The sequence below is a fragment of the Nomascus leucogenys genome, chromosome 5 (assembly GCF_006542625.1).
Source record: "Nomascus leucogenys isolate Asia chromosome 5, Asia_NLE_v1, whole genome shotgun sequence".
NCBI lineage: Eukaryota > Metazoa > Chordata > Mammalia > Primates > Hylobatidae > Nomascus > Nomascus leucogenys.
The window spans coordinates 53,204,320-53,221,035 of record NC_044385.1 but is presented as its reverse complement, the minus strand read 5'-3'; the positions used below and the strand labels follow the sequence as shown (position 1 = coordinate 53,221,035).

The 16,716-nt window shown below is 41.7% G+C and overlaps 1 protein-coding gene across 1 annotated transcript in view; it reads left to right on the top strand.

Annotated features, from left to right (window-relative positions):
• CR1 (complement C3b/C4b receptor 1 (Knops blood group)) overlaps window positions 1-16,716 on the top strand; it is a 145,516-nt gene that overhangs the window by 44,726 nt on the left and 84,074 nt on the right. The window contains 7 exon segments of the mRNA XM_030813081.1: window positions 1,757-2,155; window positions 4,923-5,099; window positions 5,190-5,292; window positions 6,919-7,004; window positions 10,384-10,602; window positions 11,619-11,798; window positions 12,406-12,505. Of these exon segments, the coding sequence (XP_030668941.1) occupies window positions 1,757-2,155; window positions 4,923-5,099; window positions 5,190-5,292; window positions 6,919-7,004; window positions 10,384-10,602; window positions 11,619-11,798; window positions 12,406-12,505 (1,264 nt within the window).

Genomic DNA, 16,716 nt, shown 5'->3' with positions numbered 1-16,716 from the left:
CATCAGATATTCAAGCCATGCAGCTCTTTCTTCCTTCTTATTCTTTGTCTAAACAGGGGCATGCCATCTTCCCTGTGAGTTGTTTGGAAGATGAGCTTTCTACATTTTGGGGAGCAAAGAGGAATGAGCAATTGCAAGCTAACAAGGAATATAAAATGTGTATGATCCTGGGATTAGTGATGGTGTGAGGAAATCAGCCATTTCAAACCCAGTTGGTGGGAGGATAAGTGGGAACAAACTTTGTAGAAGGGCAATATCCAGGCTGGGCACTGTTCTACGGTAGAGTAGGACACAGTATTCAGTTCTTCCAAGATCAGACGAGATTGGGTGCATTCAGGGATTCAGGGTGGTATGGCTGTAGATCAGTATCCCGTTCTTTTTATTACTTCTGAATCTGTAAGTATCGTGTTTATTATATGTAATATTGTATATTTGTTCTTTTTCTTTATTAGTTCTGCCAGAGCTTTTGTTCTTATTATTTAATAAAGATGTTATACTGAGCCACGTGTGGTGACTCAAACTTGTAATCCCAGCACTTTGGAAGGCCTAGGTGAGCAGATGGCTTGAGTCCAGGAGTTTGAGACCAGCCTGTACAGCATGGTAAAACCCTGTCTCTACAAAAAATACAAAAACTAAACGGGCACGGTGGCACATGCCTCTAGTCCCAAGTACTCAGGAGACTGAGAGTTGGGAGGATTGCTTGAGCCAGAGAGGTTGAGGCTGCAATGAGCCATGATCATGACATTATACTCCAGCCTGGACAGCAGAGCAAGACATTGTCTCAAAAAAATGCTATACTACATGCTTTATTATATTAATATCCAATAGAATAAAGACATATGCCTTCTATATAGAGAGAACTAAATTAATAATGGTGAGATAACATAGTTGAATTCTCATTTAGCAGGAGAAATAAAAACATAGACTATAGGCTAGGCACAGTGGCTCATGCCTGTAATCCCAGCACATTGGGAGGCTGAGGCGGGCGGATCACTTGAGGTCAGGAGTTCGAGACAAGCCTGCCCAACGTGGTGAAGGCCTGTCTCTACTAAAAATACAAAAGTTAGCCAAGTCAGGCGGCGCATGCCTGAAATCCCAGCAGCTCAGGAGGCTGAGGCAGGAAAATCACTTGAATCTGGAAGGCGGGGGCTGCAGTAAGCCAAGCTCATGCCACTTCACTCCAGCCTGGGGAACAGAGTGAGGCTCTGTTAAAAAAAAAAAAAAAAAAAAGTGGACTCTAATAATATGTGGACACATTTAGCGAAATAACTTAACTGAGTAGAGCAGAACTTAAAATATTTTAAAACTATAAGAACATGTCTGTACATTAGCAAATATTAGATGAGAATAATATTGTCAATATTTACTTCTGGTAATTTGGAATTAAAAAAAAACTGTTAGCAAAATTTACAATAAAGTATACTTTTAAGAAACCAGGCTGGGCGCGGTGGCTCACACTTATAGTCCCAGCACTTTGAAAGGCCAAGGCAGGCAGATTGCTTGAGGCCAGGAGTTCGAGACTAGCCTGCCCAACATGGCCAAACCCCATCTCTACTAAAAATACATAAATAAACCAGACACGGTGGTGCACACCTGTGATCCCAGCTACTCGGGAGGTTGAGGTGGGAGGATTGCTTGACCTGGGAAGTGGAGGTTGCAGTGAGCCGTGATCGTGCCACTGCACTCCAGCCTGGGTGACAGAGCAAGACTCTGTCCCAAGGTTTTGTTTTGGTTAATTTGCTGTCTCTTTTTCCAGGAATTCCTTGTGGGCTACCCCCAACCATCGCCAATGGAGATTTCATTAGCACCAACAGAGAGTATTTTCACTATGGATCTGTGGTGACCTACCGCTGCAATCTTGGAAGCAGAGGGAGAAAGGTGTTTGAGCTCGTCGGTGAGCCCTCCATATACTGCACCAGCAACGAAGATCAAGTGGGCATCTGGAGCGGCCCGGCCCCTCAGTGCATTATACCTAACAAATGCATGCCTCCAATTGTGGAAAATGGAATATTGGTATCTGACAACAGAAGCTTATTTTCCTTAAATGAAGTTGTGGAGTTTAAGTGTCAGCCTGGCTTTGTCATGAAAGGACCCCGCCGCGTGCAATGCCAGGCCCTGAACAAATGGGAGCCAGAGCTACCAAGCTGCTCCAGGGGTGAGTCTGACTGAGGCCTAGAAGGGCCCTGCAAGTGACATGCGTTGCTGTTGGATCAGGAGATGAGTATTTGTTCAGGGGGAGGGATGTGTGGTGAGCAGGGTGGGGGAGCAAATTTTCTAGGTAGTGAACATGAAATTCAGAAGGTGTGTGTACATGCACATGTGCTGAAATTGAGAAGCAAAACTCAACCTGGGCCAGGGATATGCTGGTTCTTTGGGGTTCTTATAAACAGATCTATCAATTACCTTTGAGTATAATAATGGTTGATACAAAATGAGTGATTCCTCTGGCCAGGCACTATAATACAGGCTATGTGTGAATTTTAATCCTTCAAACAAAGTTATTAGGTAGTTACCAGTTGTTCTGTGTTTGTCTGTTTTGTTTTGCTTGAGATACTGTCTTGATCTGTCACTCAGGTTGGACTGCAGTGGTGCCATCAGGGCTTACTTCAACCTCCGCCTCCCTGGCTCACTTCAACCTCTGCCTCCCTGGCTCAAGCAATTCTCCTGCCTGAGCCTCCCAAGTAGCTGGGAATATAGGTGCATGCCACCATGCCTGGATAAGGTTTTTATATTTTTTTTTGTAGAGATAGTCTCACCATGTTGCCCAGGCTGGTCTCGAACTCCTCAGCTCAAGCAATCCACACACCTTGGCCTCCCAAAGTGCTGGGATTATAGGCATGAGCTACCGTGCCCGACCTCTATGTTTTACAGAGAATATGTGCCTTAGACAGATCAGATAACTTTCTGAGACATTAACTTGCAGACAAAACTGGATTGCAAGTCCACCCCACTCCAGCGCCTTGGCTTTGCTAATCAGCATTCAGTCATGAAATCAAAACTTACTCTAGATACTTTCAAGGAGGGAGGGATTTCATGCAGGTTGTATTAGTCTCTTCTCACATTCCTATAAAAAACTACTTGAGACTGGGTAATTTATAAAGAAAAGACGTTTAATTGACTCAGCGTTCTGTAGGCTGTAAAGGAGACATGGCTAGGGACACTTCAGGAAAGTTACAATCATGGTGGAAGGCAAAGAGGAAGCACGCATATCTTCATATGCTTGGCAGGAGAGAGAGAGAGAGCAAGGCGGAGGTGCTACACACTTGGGAACAAGCAGATCTCGACAGAACTCTATCACAAGACCGCACTAGGGTGATGGTGCTAAACCATTAGAAACCACCTCCAAGATCCAGTCACCTCCCACCAGGCTCCTTCTCCAAAACTGGGAATTACCATTTGACGTGAGATTTGGGAGGGAACACAGAGCCAAACCATGTCACAGCTAATAGGTCACAAAGATGTTAGAAGGGCAGGAAAAGCAATAGGACAAAGGCAAAGTTACGAGAGATCAGGGAGCTGCTGTGGCTCCCAGTCTACAGCACAGGAGCCTGGACTGATGCTGAAATGGCCAGCCCCTCCCACTGAGCAGGCAGCTCCCTGAAAGCTGCTAATACTGCAGGAGCCACCACTGCTGCCAGAATGCAGCTGATATTGCAGGAGCCAAAGTCATTGGCACCATTAGAACTGAAGCTGTAGCTGCTCACTGAAGCCATCTATACTGCCACTGCCCGAGCCACCTCTAGAAGTAGAACAGATTCTGCCATCATCCTGCTTTTTAATTTGGTATATATGCCTCCAATTGGCAGAACCTAACCAGAGCGCAGCTATCAAGGAAGACAAACCATTGTAGTTTTAAGGCTTCCATTGCTAGCTGTCAAAAGACAGTGCAGAAGCGTGCGGCTGGGGGCCAACAGAAATTTAACCAGCACAGCACCTCAATATTACATCATCAGGCATTGCTTAGTCAAGAGAAACACAGGATGATGAACCCTGAAAATGGACATTACAGCATCAGAGTATTTACAAACTCCCCAAAGAAGTCATTTTTCTAGTCCAATCCCCCATTTGATGCTTGAGAAAGCTGAAGTCCAGAAAAGGGAACTGATCTGTTCAAAGACAAACTGAAATTATTTTTTCCATTTTATAACAGTTTAATGTAACTTAGTTGAGATCCAAATGTGTTCTGATTTCTCGAGGTCAGATCAACTAAATTAAGAGAGAGCCTGAGATGCCATTACAATATGTCGCGTGAAATATACACTCTCATTATGGTGACAGTAGGTCTTTCAGATTTTCTTCGACAGTTTCCTACCTTCTCACTGAGGTGAAATGAATGACTAGGCAGCACCCTGCTACATAGCATGGAGAGAGGAGACTCATAGTTCTTCACCACCCTATGTCAGGTGGCCGCTGAGAGAAGACTTGAAAGCAGATGAGAATAGATGTATGGACGCTATTTGTTGCACCAGTGTGATAGGTGATGGAGGGACCTATTAGATGAGACATGGGCAGGGGCACTCCTTTATTGCCTAAAATGCAAGACTAAATTGGTGATGCCTTCTAGAAAGGAAGTACGAAGATATAAAAATCCATCATTCCTCCCAATTTTGTACTGGGCGAACAGTAATTGGAAGCATTCTAGAAGGAAGTGTCCATTCTGAAATCTTAGTTGAATACTTTAGATGAGAAACAATGAATTGGGGATACCTCTGTTTTAGTCACAGTTGTGCCATGTGTCAGTTCTGTGACTGATGGCAAGACATCTTCCTTGCACTGTGTATTTAGTTTATCAATGTAATAAGGCCCTTATTCTACCTTTATTATTATATATAGATTTGTAATTATTATTCCCTTGGCCAGTTTAACAGTGAGAAAAAAGTTATTTTCACACAATTAGAAGTACTTTGTTTCTCTCTCCCCAGTATGTCAGCCGCCTCCAGGTGTCCTGCATGGTGAGCGTACCCAAAGGGACAAGGACAACTTTTCACCCGGGCAGGAAGTGTTCTACAGCTGTGAGCCCGGCTATGACCTCAGAGGGGCTGCGTCTCTGCGCTGCACACTCCAGGGAGACTGGAGCCCTGAAGCCCCCAGATGTGAAGGTGACTAGACTCTTATCTGGCTTGATATTTTAGCTTGCGTCTTTATTCTCCACATGCCAGTGATTTCTGTTCATTTTTCTTTTTCTCCAGTGAAATCCTGTGATGAGTTCATGGGCCAACTTCTTAATGGCCGTGTGCTATTTCCAGTAAATCTCCAGCTTGGAGCAAAAGTGGATTTTGTTTGTGATGAAGGGTGAGTATGAGCTTGCCTGACCTGCTGGACATTGAAATTGGGGTTGGGAATTAGTCTAAAAAGGGGAGATTTGGTGTCGCTTAAAAGAAACACACACACACACACACACACACACACACACACACACACATTCAGAGAGATGAACTTTCAAAGTACACATAGGAAGAAAGGAAAGAAACGTATAGAACTAATAACATGAGATATGAAGAGGAAACTGGAACACGTATTAACTGGCAAGTTCAAAGGCAAGTATAACTACTGGTTATGAATATAGAGGTAACACATTAAGCAAAAAATATCAGCCAGGCACGGTGGCTCATGCCTGTAATCCTAGCACCTTTGGGAGGTTGAGGGGGGCAGATCACCTGAGGTCAGGAGTTGGAGACCAGCCTGGACAACATGGTGAAACCCTGTCTCTACTAAAAATACAAAAGTTAGCTGGGCATGGTGGCATGTGCCTGTAATCCCAGCTACTCAGGTGGATGAGGCACGAGAATCACTTGAACCTGGGAGGTGGAGTTTGCACTGAGCCAAGATGGCACCATTGCACTCCAGCGTGGACAACAAGAGTGAAACTTCATCTCAGGAAAAAAAATCATATTTTACAAGCAAAAAGGAATATGAGTAATTTAGAGAGTCCCAGAAAAGATTGCAAGTAACAAAAAGCTTATTATAAAAAGCTAGGATCATTTAAGAATCATTTCAGTAAATTCTTTAAATCATCACTAGTGAAATTTGTGATAGGACTGAAAATGTAAAAATCAGCATTTTTTCAAAAATTCAGTCATGTGTCATCTGGCTAGTCATGGGCTCTGGGCTCTGGGCTGGGGTCCTGATGGCTGCTGTTAATATTTCCAGCAAGGTCGTTACCTTGTTTATGTCCATCTAGTGCTCTTCGCAGGGTGCACGTCTCTACACGGGAGCTGACTGACATGGGCAACAAAGCACCTGATCCCAAAATGTAACACAGCATCTTGGCAGGCTCCAAATGCCAGCACCCAGTAAGAGTTAGGAGGGCATCAGGGCCCAACAGACATTGAGAATTTTCGACAATTGCATCCAAAAATTATGTCCTCTCTTCTTTCCTTTTTCCCCTAGAATATTCACGCTTACTCTTCAGCAGCCCAAACTGCCCTTTTGAGCCTTCTTCACGCCATCACAGATGTGGAGATGAAAGGACAATCTCTGTTCTCTCGTCAGCTATTTCCCACTTTTCCACTCCAAACTGGGAGCTGTTTTACTTGCTGTTCCAGGGTCACAGTTAGGAAGGCACTGCATTAGAAGACTGGGTTTCTAATAATGACAATGAGTGATTTATCAGGTTATCATGGAGTACTCTGTGAAGCTCCAAGCCTGGGTCCTGGGTCAAGGGGCTGGCAGCTATGTCATGACCACCTTTTTCAATTCAAGCAGGACTATCATGTGACCAAGCTACAGCATTTTGCCATTCTATATTGCTCCCTTCTGGAGGCTGGGATTGTTCCAGAATAACGTAGCCTGTGCAACTCTGCCACCTGCTGGCCTCAGGTCCCCAAAATCCTGAGATGTGGGGTTGGGACCTAGATTGTGAACTAAGTGTCCTCTTGGCTGAAACAGCTCACTATTCACTCCTATTTTCTTCTTTAGATTTCAATTAAAAGGCAACTCTGCTAGTTACTGCGTCTTGGCTGGAATGGAAAGCCTTTGGAATAGCAGTGTTCCAGTGTGTGAACGTGAGTAGTAGGAGTAACATTTCAGGCCAATCTCTCCCCTTCATCTGTTGAGTATTTGACCCATGACCTCCCCTAATGTGGTTCTTCAATTTTCTAGTCTGAATTATTGATTTGAAAATTGCTTATTTTAATAATGTTTGGTTGTGAATCAATGTGTACATCACCTGTCTTTGGAACCATCTGATCTGTCTCTGTCCTTCTGTATTCTGTGTTCTAGTGCGATAAATCCTGTGGTAGAGTGCTTCTAGGTCAGGAGAGATTAGATAATGTGAAGCCTTAACAATTTGCTTTCTTTCTCTCTTTCTTTTCTTTCTTTTTTCTCTTCCTTCCTTTCTTCAGTTCTTTCTTCCCTTCTTCCCTTTCTCTCCCCTTTCTTCCTTCTTTCCTCCCTTCTTTCTTTTCCATTTTATTCTCCCATCAGGTGCAGTCTACAATTTTTGTGTATATTTGATAATACACAAATATTAAACATGCCTTTATTTAATCAATATTTATTGATCACATACTTTGTGCCTGATGTTCATCTAGCCACTGGAGTTGTATCAATGAACAAGACGAATGAATTCCCTGTCCCCATATTGTTTCTACTCAGGTGGGGAGAGGGACAAGAAAAAAATATAAATTCAATGCTATGAAGATACTAGAGCAAAGCATTTAGGAATGAGGGAAAAGTGAGGAGCAACATTAGACAAGGCGAGCAGTTCAAGACTCCTTAAATTCCCAAAACATGTACCTAAATAATTTATGCTGAGAGATTCATAAATGTCATTTTAAAAAATTTATTATACTTTAAGTTCTAGGGTACATGTGCACAATGTGCAGGTTTGTTACATATGTATACATGTGCCATGTTGGTGTGCTGCACCCATTAACTCGTCATTTACATTAGGTATATCTCCTAATGCTATCCCTCCCCCTTCCCCCACCCCACAACAGGCCCCGGTGTGTTATGTTCCCCTTCCTGTGTCCAAGTTTTCTCGTTGTTCAATTCCAACCTATGAGTGAGAACATGCGGTGTTTAGTTTTTTGTCCTTGTGATAGTTTGCTGAGAATGATGGTTTCCAGCTTTATCCATGTCACTAAAAAGGACATGAACTCATCCTTCTTTATGGCTGCATAGTATTCCATGGTGTATATGTGCCACGTTTTCTTAATCCAGTCTATCACTGATGGACTTTTGGGTTGGTTCCAAGTCTTTGCTATTGTGAATAGTGCAGTAATAAACATACGTGTGCATGTGTCTTTATAGCAGCATGATTTATAATCCTTTGGGTATATATCCAGTAATGGGATTGCTGGGTCAAATGGTATTTCTAGTTCTAGATCCTTGAGGAATCTCCACACTGTCTTCCACAATGGTTGAACTAGTTTACCATCCCACCAACAGTGTAAAAGTGTTCCTATTTCTCCAAATCTTCTCCAGCACCTGTTGTTTCCTAACTTTTTAATGATGGCCATTCTAACTGGTGTGAGATGATATCTCATTGTGGTTTTGATTTGCATTTCTCTGATGGCCAGTGACGATGAGCATTTTTTCATGTGTCTGTTGGCAGCATAAATGTCTTCTTTTGAAAAGTGTCTGCTCATATCCTTCACCCGCTTTTTGGTGGGGTTGTTTTTTTCTTGTAAATTTGTTTGATTTCTTTGTAGATTCTGGGTATTAGCCCTTTGTCAGATGAGTAGATTGCAAAAATATTCTCCCATTCTGTAGGTTGCCTGGTCACTCTGATGGTAGTTTCTTTTGCTGTGCAGAAGCTCTTTAGTTTAATTAGATCCGATTTGTCAATTTTGGCTTTACTTGCCCTTGCTTTTGGTGTTTTAAACATGCAGTCCTTGCCCATGCCTATGTCCTGAATGGTGTTGCCTATGTTTTCTTGTAGGGTTTTTATGGTTTTAGGTCTAACATTGAAGTCTTTAATCCATCTTGAATTAATTTTTGTATACGGTGAAAGGAAGGGATCCAGTTTCAGCTTTCTACATATGGCTAGCCAGTTTTCCCAGTACCAATTATTAAATAGGGAATCCTTTCCCCATTGCTTGTTTTTGTCAGGTTTGTCAAAGATCAGATGGTTGTAGATGTGTAGTATTATTTCTGAGGGCTCTGTTCTGTTGCATTGGTCTGTATCTCTGTTTTGGTGCCAGTACCATGCTGTTTTGGTTACTGTAGCCTTGTAGTATAGTTTGAAGGCAGGTAGCTTGATGCCTCCAGTTTGTTCTTTTGGCTTAGGATCGACTTGGCAACGTGGGCTCTTTAAATAATGTCATTTTTTAAAAATGAGCCCCATATGTTCAATAATTAGTAGACTACTGATTTCTCCTAGTCTCCCCATTTATAATTTCCCCAATAGAAGATAAAACTTTGCTTCATTTCTTGATTCTAATGATTGGGAAACATGCTTCTTTAGAAAACCATGAAATTTTACTAAAATGTTTATGTTGTTAGAAATATACTTGCACATCTTACAGTGCTTTTTAGAGTAAAATTTTGGAAGAACATAACTTATATAGAGATTCTTGCTGTGTAAGAAATCCAGCGCTCCTTGAAGCAGCATGACAAATGTCTGTTATACCATCACACATGAAAGCTCATCGATTGGGCTACTCAAGCTTTCTCTTATTTTTCGTAACTCTTGCTAGTTAAAGTAGCTTCTTCCAAATTCCAGTTCTAATGAAAAATGACAATTAGAAATGAGGAAGAGACTGTTCTAAACAAATAAACAGATGCTAGAAAGGAGTAACAACTTGAAACCTGACCCAGAAAGTTAAAAGAGAAAATAAATCATCAACAGACCTAGACATTTTCAAAAACAAAGCAATCTGAATCCATTTGGAGTTTTTTATAATGGCCTGAATATGTTTCAATTCACTGTGACAGGGCTATTGTTATCACTGAGATTGATGATCAATATCAATAAGTAATCAGCAAAAGTTTCACCTATTTAAGATGATTAGCACACATAATATATTTGAGAAATATTTCCTAAGAACGTTGGCTCCTTCCTCAGCACTGTGTCCCCAGGATCCTGATGAGTGACTCACACAGGACAAGTGCTCAATTAATATATCTTAACTAAATGAATGAGCAACGCTTCAAAATGGCTATTTTTCTTCTTCAAATGTTTTGCTACTTCATTAAAGTTGTACAGTTTCTATTGTTCAGGAACCGTCACTATCTGGAAGATTCAGGATAGACAAATCTCTTTTGTACATTGCAATACATTTTCGCTGACATCTCATTTAATCCAACTCTTCAAAGTCCTCATGTCTATTGTCATCTCCTTAGCATATTTTCAGCGACACCAATCATAGCACCCTGTAATTGCAGAATACCTCTGGTGAAACTCCTGAATGAAACTTAGAGCTTTTGCCTTTTTTCTAGAAATCTTTTGTCCAAGTCCTCCAGTTATTCCTAATGGGAGACACACAGGAAAACCTCTGGAAGTCTTTGCCTTTGGAAAAGCAGTAAATTACACATGCGACCCCCACCCAGACAGAGGGACAACCTTTGACCTCATTGGAGAGAGTACCATCCGCTGCACAAGTGACCCTCAAGGGAATGGGGTTTGGAGCAGCCCTGCCCCTCGCTGTGGAATTCTGGGTTAGTGCTAAATTCCCCACATCCCAAATGGGTTCAGAATATCTAATCCAGGCCCTCCATATTTCCATAATTACAGTGTGGTATTTATTTGTGCATTTGCCACAGTGGAATGCCAAACCAATGATAAATGGTTCTAAGGTAGGTCAACATATAAGTTCCTGATGACCTTTGCAGATGGAGGGACTGATGAAAAAAGAGGGAGGCGGTGAGTGGTGGGAAAGTCCTTCATTAGAATCATATGAATTAAAAACAAATGCCTGTGAATCTCCTTATTGAAATGTTTGGCTTAGAAATGTGACCTAGAAAATCGGTGGCTCCTTCTGCCAGGAAATGTCTTGAGTTCCCGCCCATGCTTGTCGGACTCTCATTGGAGTTTTGATGCCTTGAAGTACAAGGAAACCAGACACAAAAGCTGGAACCTGGGCAGAAAAACTCTTTCTGGCTGCCTAAAAATGTGAAAAATTAAATCAGAGCTATCTTTACATTAAATTATATGAGCATTGGCTGAGCATGGTGGCAATTGCCTGTGGTCCCAGCTACTCGGGAGGCTGAGATGGAAGGATCACTTAAGCCTGGGAGGCAGAGGTTGCAGTGAGCCAAGATTGTGCCACTGCACTCCAGCCTGGGTGACAGAGTGAGACCCTATCTCAAAAACAATAAAAATAGGCTTTGGGAGTCCAAGGCGGGTGTATCACTAGAGGTCAGGAGTTCCAGACCAGCCTGCAAACACAGTGAAACTCTAACTCTACTAAAAATACAAAAAAAATTAAAAATAAAAATAAATAAATTATATGAGTAGAAAGACCAGAGAGCAGACTAGTCGTCCAGATAATATACTTCCTTATAAGCCTATGCTAATGGAACTTTCCTTTCTATTTTACAGGGAAGTTTTTTTTTTTTTTTCATAACTAAAAGTTTCTTTTCTTCTGGCATCAAATCTACCAAGGAAGAGAAAAGAGGAAACACATTGGGTATCTTTTTATTAACTCAGATATTCTTGATTTCTTGGTCTCTAGGTCACTGTCAAGCCCCGGATCGTTTTCTGTTTGCTAAGTTGAAAACCCAAACCAATGCATCTGACTTTCCCATTGGGACATCTTTAAAGTACGAATGCCGTCCTGAGTACTATGGGAGGCCATTCTCTATCACATGTCTAGATAACCTGGTCTGGTCGAGTCCCAAAGATGTCTGTAAACGTGAGTAAACTTGCATTGGATTTTTCCCATGTCTGCAAAAGCTTCTTATTGTATTTTTTCAAATGTGGGATATGAGAAACTTTTTCTGAAAAGTGTTCAGATAGGTGGATGTAAGAGTTTTTCTTGTAGGTCATCCTTGATTATTGCTTGAAATGCTCACTTCATGAGAATGTTTCAAGAAATAGTTGCAGAGAAAATCTTCATTCCCTATGGGAAAGAAAATAATAAATGACTAGATCAGGAAAAAAATGGTGTAGGAAGACAAATTCTGCTTGAATAACAAGGTGGGAAGAAATCCTTTGCAAACTTTGAAATATATTGGTAGTAAATAATGCCATAAATAATCTTTACATTTTGATAAGGGATGCAAGGTCTCTACACAGATCTAAATCTAGATCTGAATAGATCCGGAGGGAAGGTCTTTTTGAAAGTGGCTTAGTAGGTGGCTGATCCTCAGCACTCTGATGAGTTTTCTCAAGGTGCCAAAATCTGTGGAACCATCAGAACTGCGTGTTTTCTTCAGGAAGCTACATGCAGTTTGAGACCTTATGTACTGAAGAGAGTTCAGATTACTCTACCTGGCTCCAAAATACTTTCTTTCCCATAGGTAAATCATGTAAAACTCCTCCAGATCCAGTGAATGGCATGGTGCATGTGATCACAAACATCCAGGTTGGATCCAGAATCAACTATTCTTGTACTACAGGGTGAGTTGGCAGCAACATCTCTTGGTTTAACAGTTCTAGCACAGCAATAGTACTTTCTAGCCACATCTCAACAAGGAAACTAGGCTATTGCCACCTGCTCTTAAAAGGCTTGAACACAGGTGTTAACTCCTGATTGAAATGAACAAAGATAGGAGAAGATTAGGGGAAAAATCTGTATCCTTGCTGGAAACCAGGGCAGTGCACATATAAACAGTAGGCTGTTCACTGGATGGGAAGGAAAAAAAAATTAGAAGTGTAGTAGTCAAAGCACACAAACAACCCTAACCCAGAGTAGACATTGCTGGGAGAAAGGGAAGACCATGTAGCAGCTGTGTGAGAGAACAAATTTTAATGATAACAGCACGATCGCTTGCTAGGGCTGCCATCAAAAAGTACAGGCCTTCCTCGTTTTATTGTACTTCGCAGATGTTATGCTTTTGACAAATTGAAGGCTAGTGGCAACGCTGCGATAAGCATGTTCGTCGGCATCATTTATCCAACAGCGTGTGTTCACTTTGTGTCTCTGTAGCATTTGGTTATTCTCACAATATCGCAGATGTTTTCATTATTATCATGTCTGTGATTGTGATCTGTCATCAGTGATCTTTGATGTTACTATTGTCATTTTTTGGGGTCCCTACGAACTGCACCCATATAAGACAGAAAACCTAATCAATAAATGTGTGTGCTTTGACTGCTCCATGGACTAGACATTCTCCTTCTCTCTCCCTCTCTTCAGGACTCCCTAATCTCTGAGACACAATAATACTAAAATGAGTCCAATCAATAGCCCTACACTGGCCTTCAAGTGTTGACATGAAAGGAGGACTCATGCATCTCTTACTTTAAATCAAAAGCTAGAGATGATTAAGCTTACTGAGGAAGATATGTTGAAAGCCAAGATAGGCCAAAAGCCATTCCTCATGTGCCAAACAGCTAGCAAGTTGTAAAGGCAAAGCAAAAATACTTGAAGGAAATACAAACGACTATTCCAGTGAACACACGAATGATAAGAAGATGAAACAGCCTTATTGCTGATACGGAAGAAGTTTCAGAGGTATAGATACAAGATCAAACTGGAAACATTTCCTGAAGCCACAGCCTAATCCTGAGCAAGGCCCTAACTCTATTCAATTCTGTGAAGGCTGACAGAGGTCAGGAAGCTGCAGAAAAAAAGCTGGAAGCTAGCAGAATTTGGTTCCTGAGGTTTAAGGAAAGAAGCCCTCTCCATAACATAAAGGTCCAAGGTGAAGCAGCAAGTGCTCATGTAAAAGCTGCAGCAAGTTATTTAGAAGATCTAGGCTAAGGTCACTGATGAAGGTGTTACGCTAAATTACAGATTTTCCATGTAGACCAAACAGCCGTCTATTGGACTTTCATAGCTAGAGAGGAGAAGCCATTGCCTGGGTTCAAAGCTTCAAAGGGCAGGCTGATTTTTAGGCGCTAATGCCGCTGGTGACTTCGAGTTGAAGCCAATGCTCACTGACCATTCTAGAAATCCTAGGCCCTTAAGCATTATGCTAAATGTACCTTGCCTGTGTCTATAAATGGAACAAAGCCTGACGACAGAGGTATGTTTGCAGCATAGTTTACTGAATATTTTAAGCCCACTGTTGAGATCTAGTGCTCAGAAAAACAGATTCCTTTCAAAATATTACTGCTCATTGACATTGCACCTAAGCAGCCAAGAGCTCTAATGGAGATGGACACGGAGATGAATGGAGTTTTCCTGCCTGCTAACAACAGCAGCCATTCTGCAGCCCATGGCTGAGGAGTAATTTTGACTTTCAAGTTTCACTATTAAAGAAATACATTTTGTAAGGCGAGTCCCCACAGACAGTAATTCTTCTGATGGATCTGAACAAAGTAAGTTCAAAACTGCTGGAAAGAATTCATCATTCTACATACCATGAAGAAAATTCATGATTCATGGGAAGAGCTTAAAATATCAACATTAACAGGAGTTTGGTAGAAGTTAATTCCAACCCTCATGGCTGACTTTGAGAGAGGTTCAAGACTTCAGAGGAGGAAATAACTGCAGATGTGGTGAAAATAACAAGAGAACTACAATTAGAAGTGGAGCCCGAAGATGTGACTGAATTGCTACAACTTCATGATCAATGTTGAACAGATGAAGGAGTTGCTTCTTATGAATGAGTAGAGAAAGTGGTTTTTTTTTTAGGTGGAGTGTCTTCCTGGTGATGATGACATGAGCATTGTGAAAATGACCACAAAGGATTTAGAATATTACAAAAACTTAGTGATAAAGCAGCAGCAGTATCTGGGAGGATTGATTCCAATTTTGAAAGCAGTTCAGAGGGTAAAATGTTACAAACAGCACTGCATGCTAGAAAAATCTTTTGTGAAAGGAAGAGTCAATCAATACAGCAATTTTATTGCTGTCTTGGCTTAAGAAATTGCCAAGCCACCCGAGCCTTCAGCAACCACCACCCTGATCAGTCCACAGCCGTCAACCTTGAGGCAAGACCCTCCACCAGCAAAAAGATTACAGCTTATTGAAGGTCAGATAATCTTTAGCATTTTTTATCAATAAACCATTTTATAAAGTATGACTTTGTTTAGACATAATGCTATTTCACACTTAATAGACTACCGTATAGTATAAACACAACTTTTAGACTCACTGAGAAATCAAAAAATTCATGTGACTCATTTGTCGTGATACGTGTTTTATTGTGGTGGTCTGGAACTGAACCTGCAATATCTTTGAGGAATGTCTGTAACACGAAATGGGTGGCTTAATACAACAGAAGTTTTTGGAGTTCTGTTCTAGAGACTGGAAATCCAAAATCAAGGTGTTGGAGGGCCATGCTCCCTCTGAATCCTGTAGGGTAGGATCCTTCATTGCATCTTCCAGCTTCTGGAGCTGTAGGCCTTCCTTGGCGTGTGGCAGCAGAACTCCAATTTCTGTCTCTGTCCTCATACGGCCATCTTCCCTCTGGGTCTGTGTTCTCATATGCTGTTCTCTCTGTGCATGTCTGTGTCCAAAGTTTTCCCTTTTTATGAGGACACAAGTCATATTGGATTAGGGCCTACCTAATGACCTTATCTTAACTTGATTGCGTCTCCAAAGATTGTATTTCCAAATAAGATCACATCCTCAGGGACTGGAGGTTAAGACTTCAACATACTTGGAGGAGACACAATTCAACCTATAATAGAGCCCCTTTGAAAACGTCAGGCATCAGGTGCTCACAGCGCAGGGTCCAGCTGTTGGTGCTCACCCTTGCTCAGCACACAATGGAGGCTTTGCCTCATTCTCACTCTTCACGGGAACAGCTAAGCCAGGTAGCGAACAGGGGCTAAGTTTGTGCCACCGCAACAGACACTGAAAGGAAGTTTGTGGTGTCCAGCACATTTGCCAGCATACGGCCTCACAGACCACAGCACCTAGAATCTGACAAAAGTTAGAATAAATCCAATGTCTCATTTTCTCTTTTTTTTAAGCATTTTTAAATAGAATTGATAAATTTCCTGACTGTGCCTCCCCATCTTGCATTGCTGAGTAAGTGCGGAACCTCTGTATGGCATAAAGCAGAAAAACATTGAGCTTATGAGAAGAAACAGGAAATACATGTAAAAGAGACCAGTCTGAAAAATCAGGAGAAATTTTACAAAAGAGATTTACTGCCAGGAAACCAGGGACACTTTCAGAACACTCTCCTTTTCATATTTGTGACAAGATTCAATTGTACAAATACTTCTGTTAAACTAGCCATGAAGTGTGTATATGAATGAATAATGTGTTCAGTGTGTTTATATATTTCATTTCATACATGTGATCTATATCAGAAAATTAAAGCAAAGAGTAAGAAGAGTTAACCAAATGTTCCCTGAATGCAGTGGGAAAAGATGAAAAGGAGAAGACAGGCAGGCACAGTGGCTCACACCTCTAATCCCAACACCCTGAGAGGCCAAGGCAAGAGGATCATTGAGCCCAGGAGCTCGAGACCAGCCTGGGCAACATGGCAAAAAACCCATCTCTACAAAAAAATATAAAAATTAGCTGGGCATGGCGGCATGTGCCTGTGGTCACAGCTAGGCAGGAGACTGAAGTGGGAGGATCACCTGAGCCCAGGAGGCTGAGGCTTCAGTGAGCCATGAGGGCACCCCTGCCCTCCAGCCGGATGAGAGAATAAGACCCTTTCTCAAAAAAGGAAAAAGAGAAGACATATGTAACACGGTGTCAG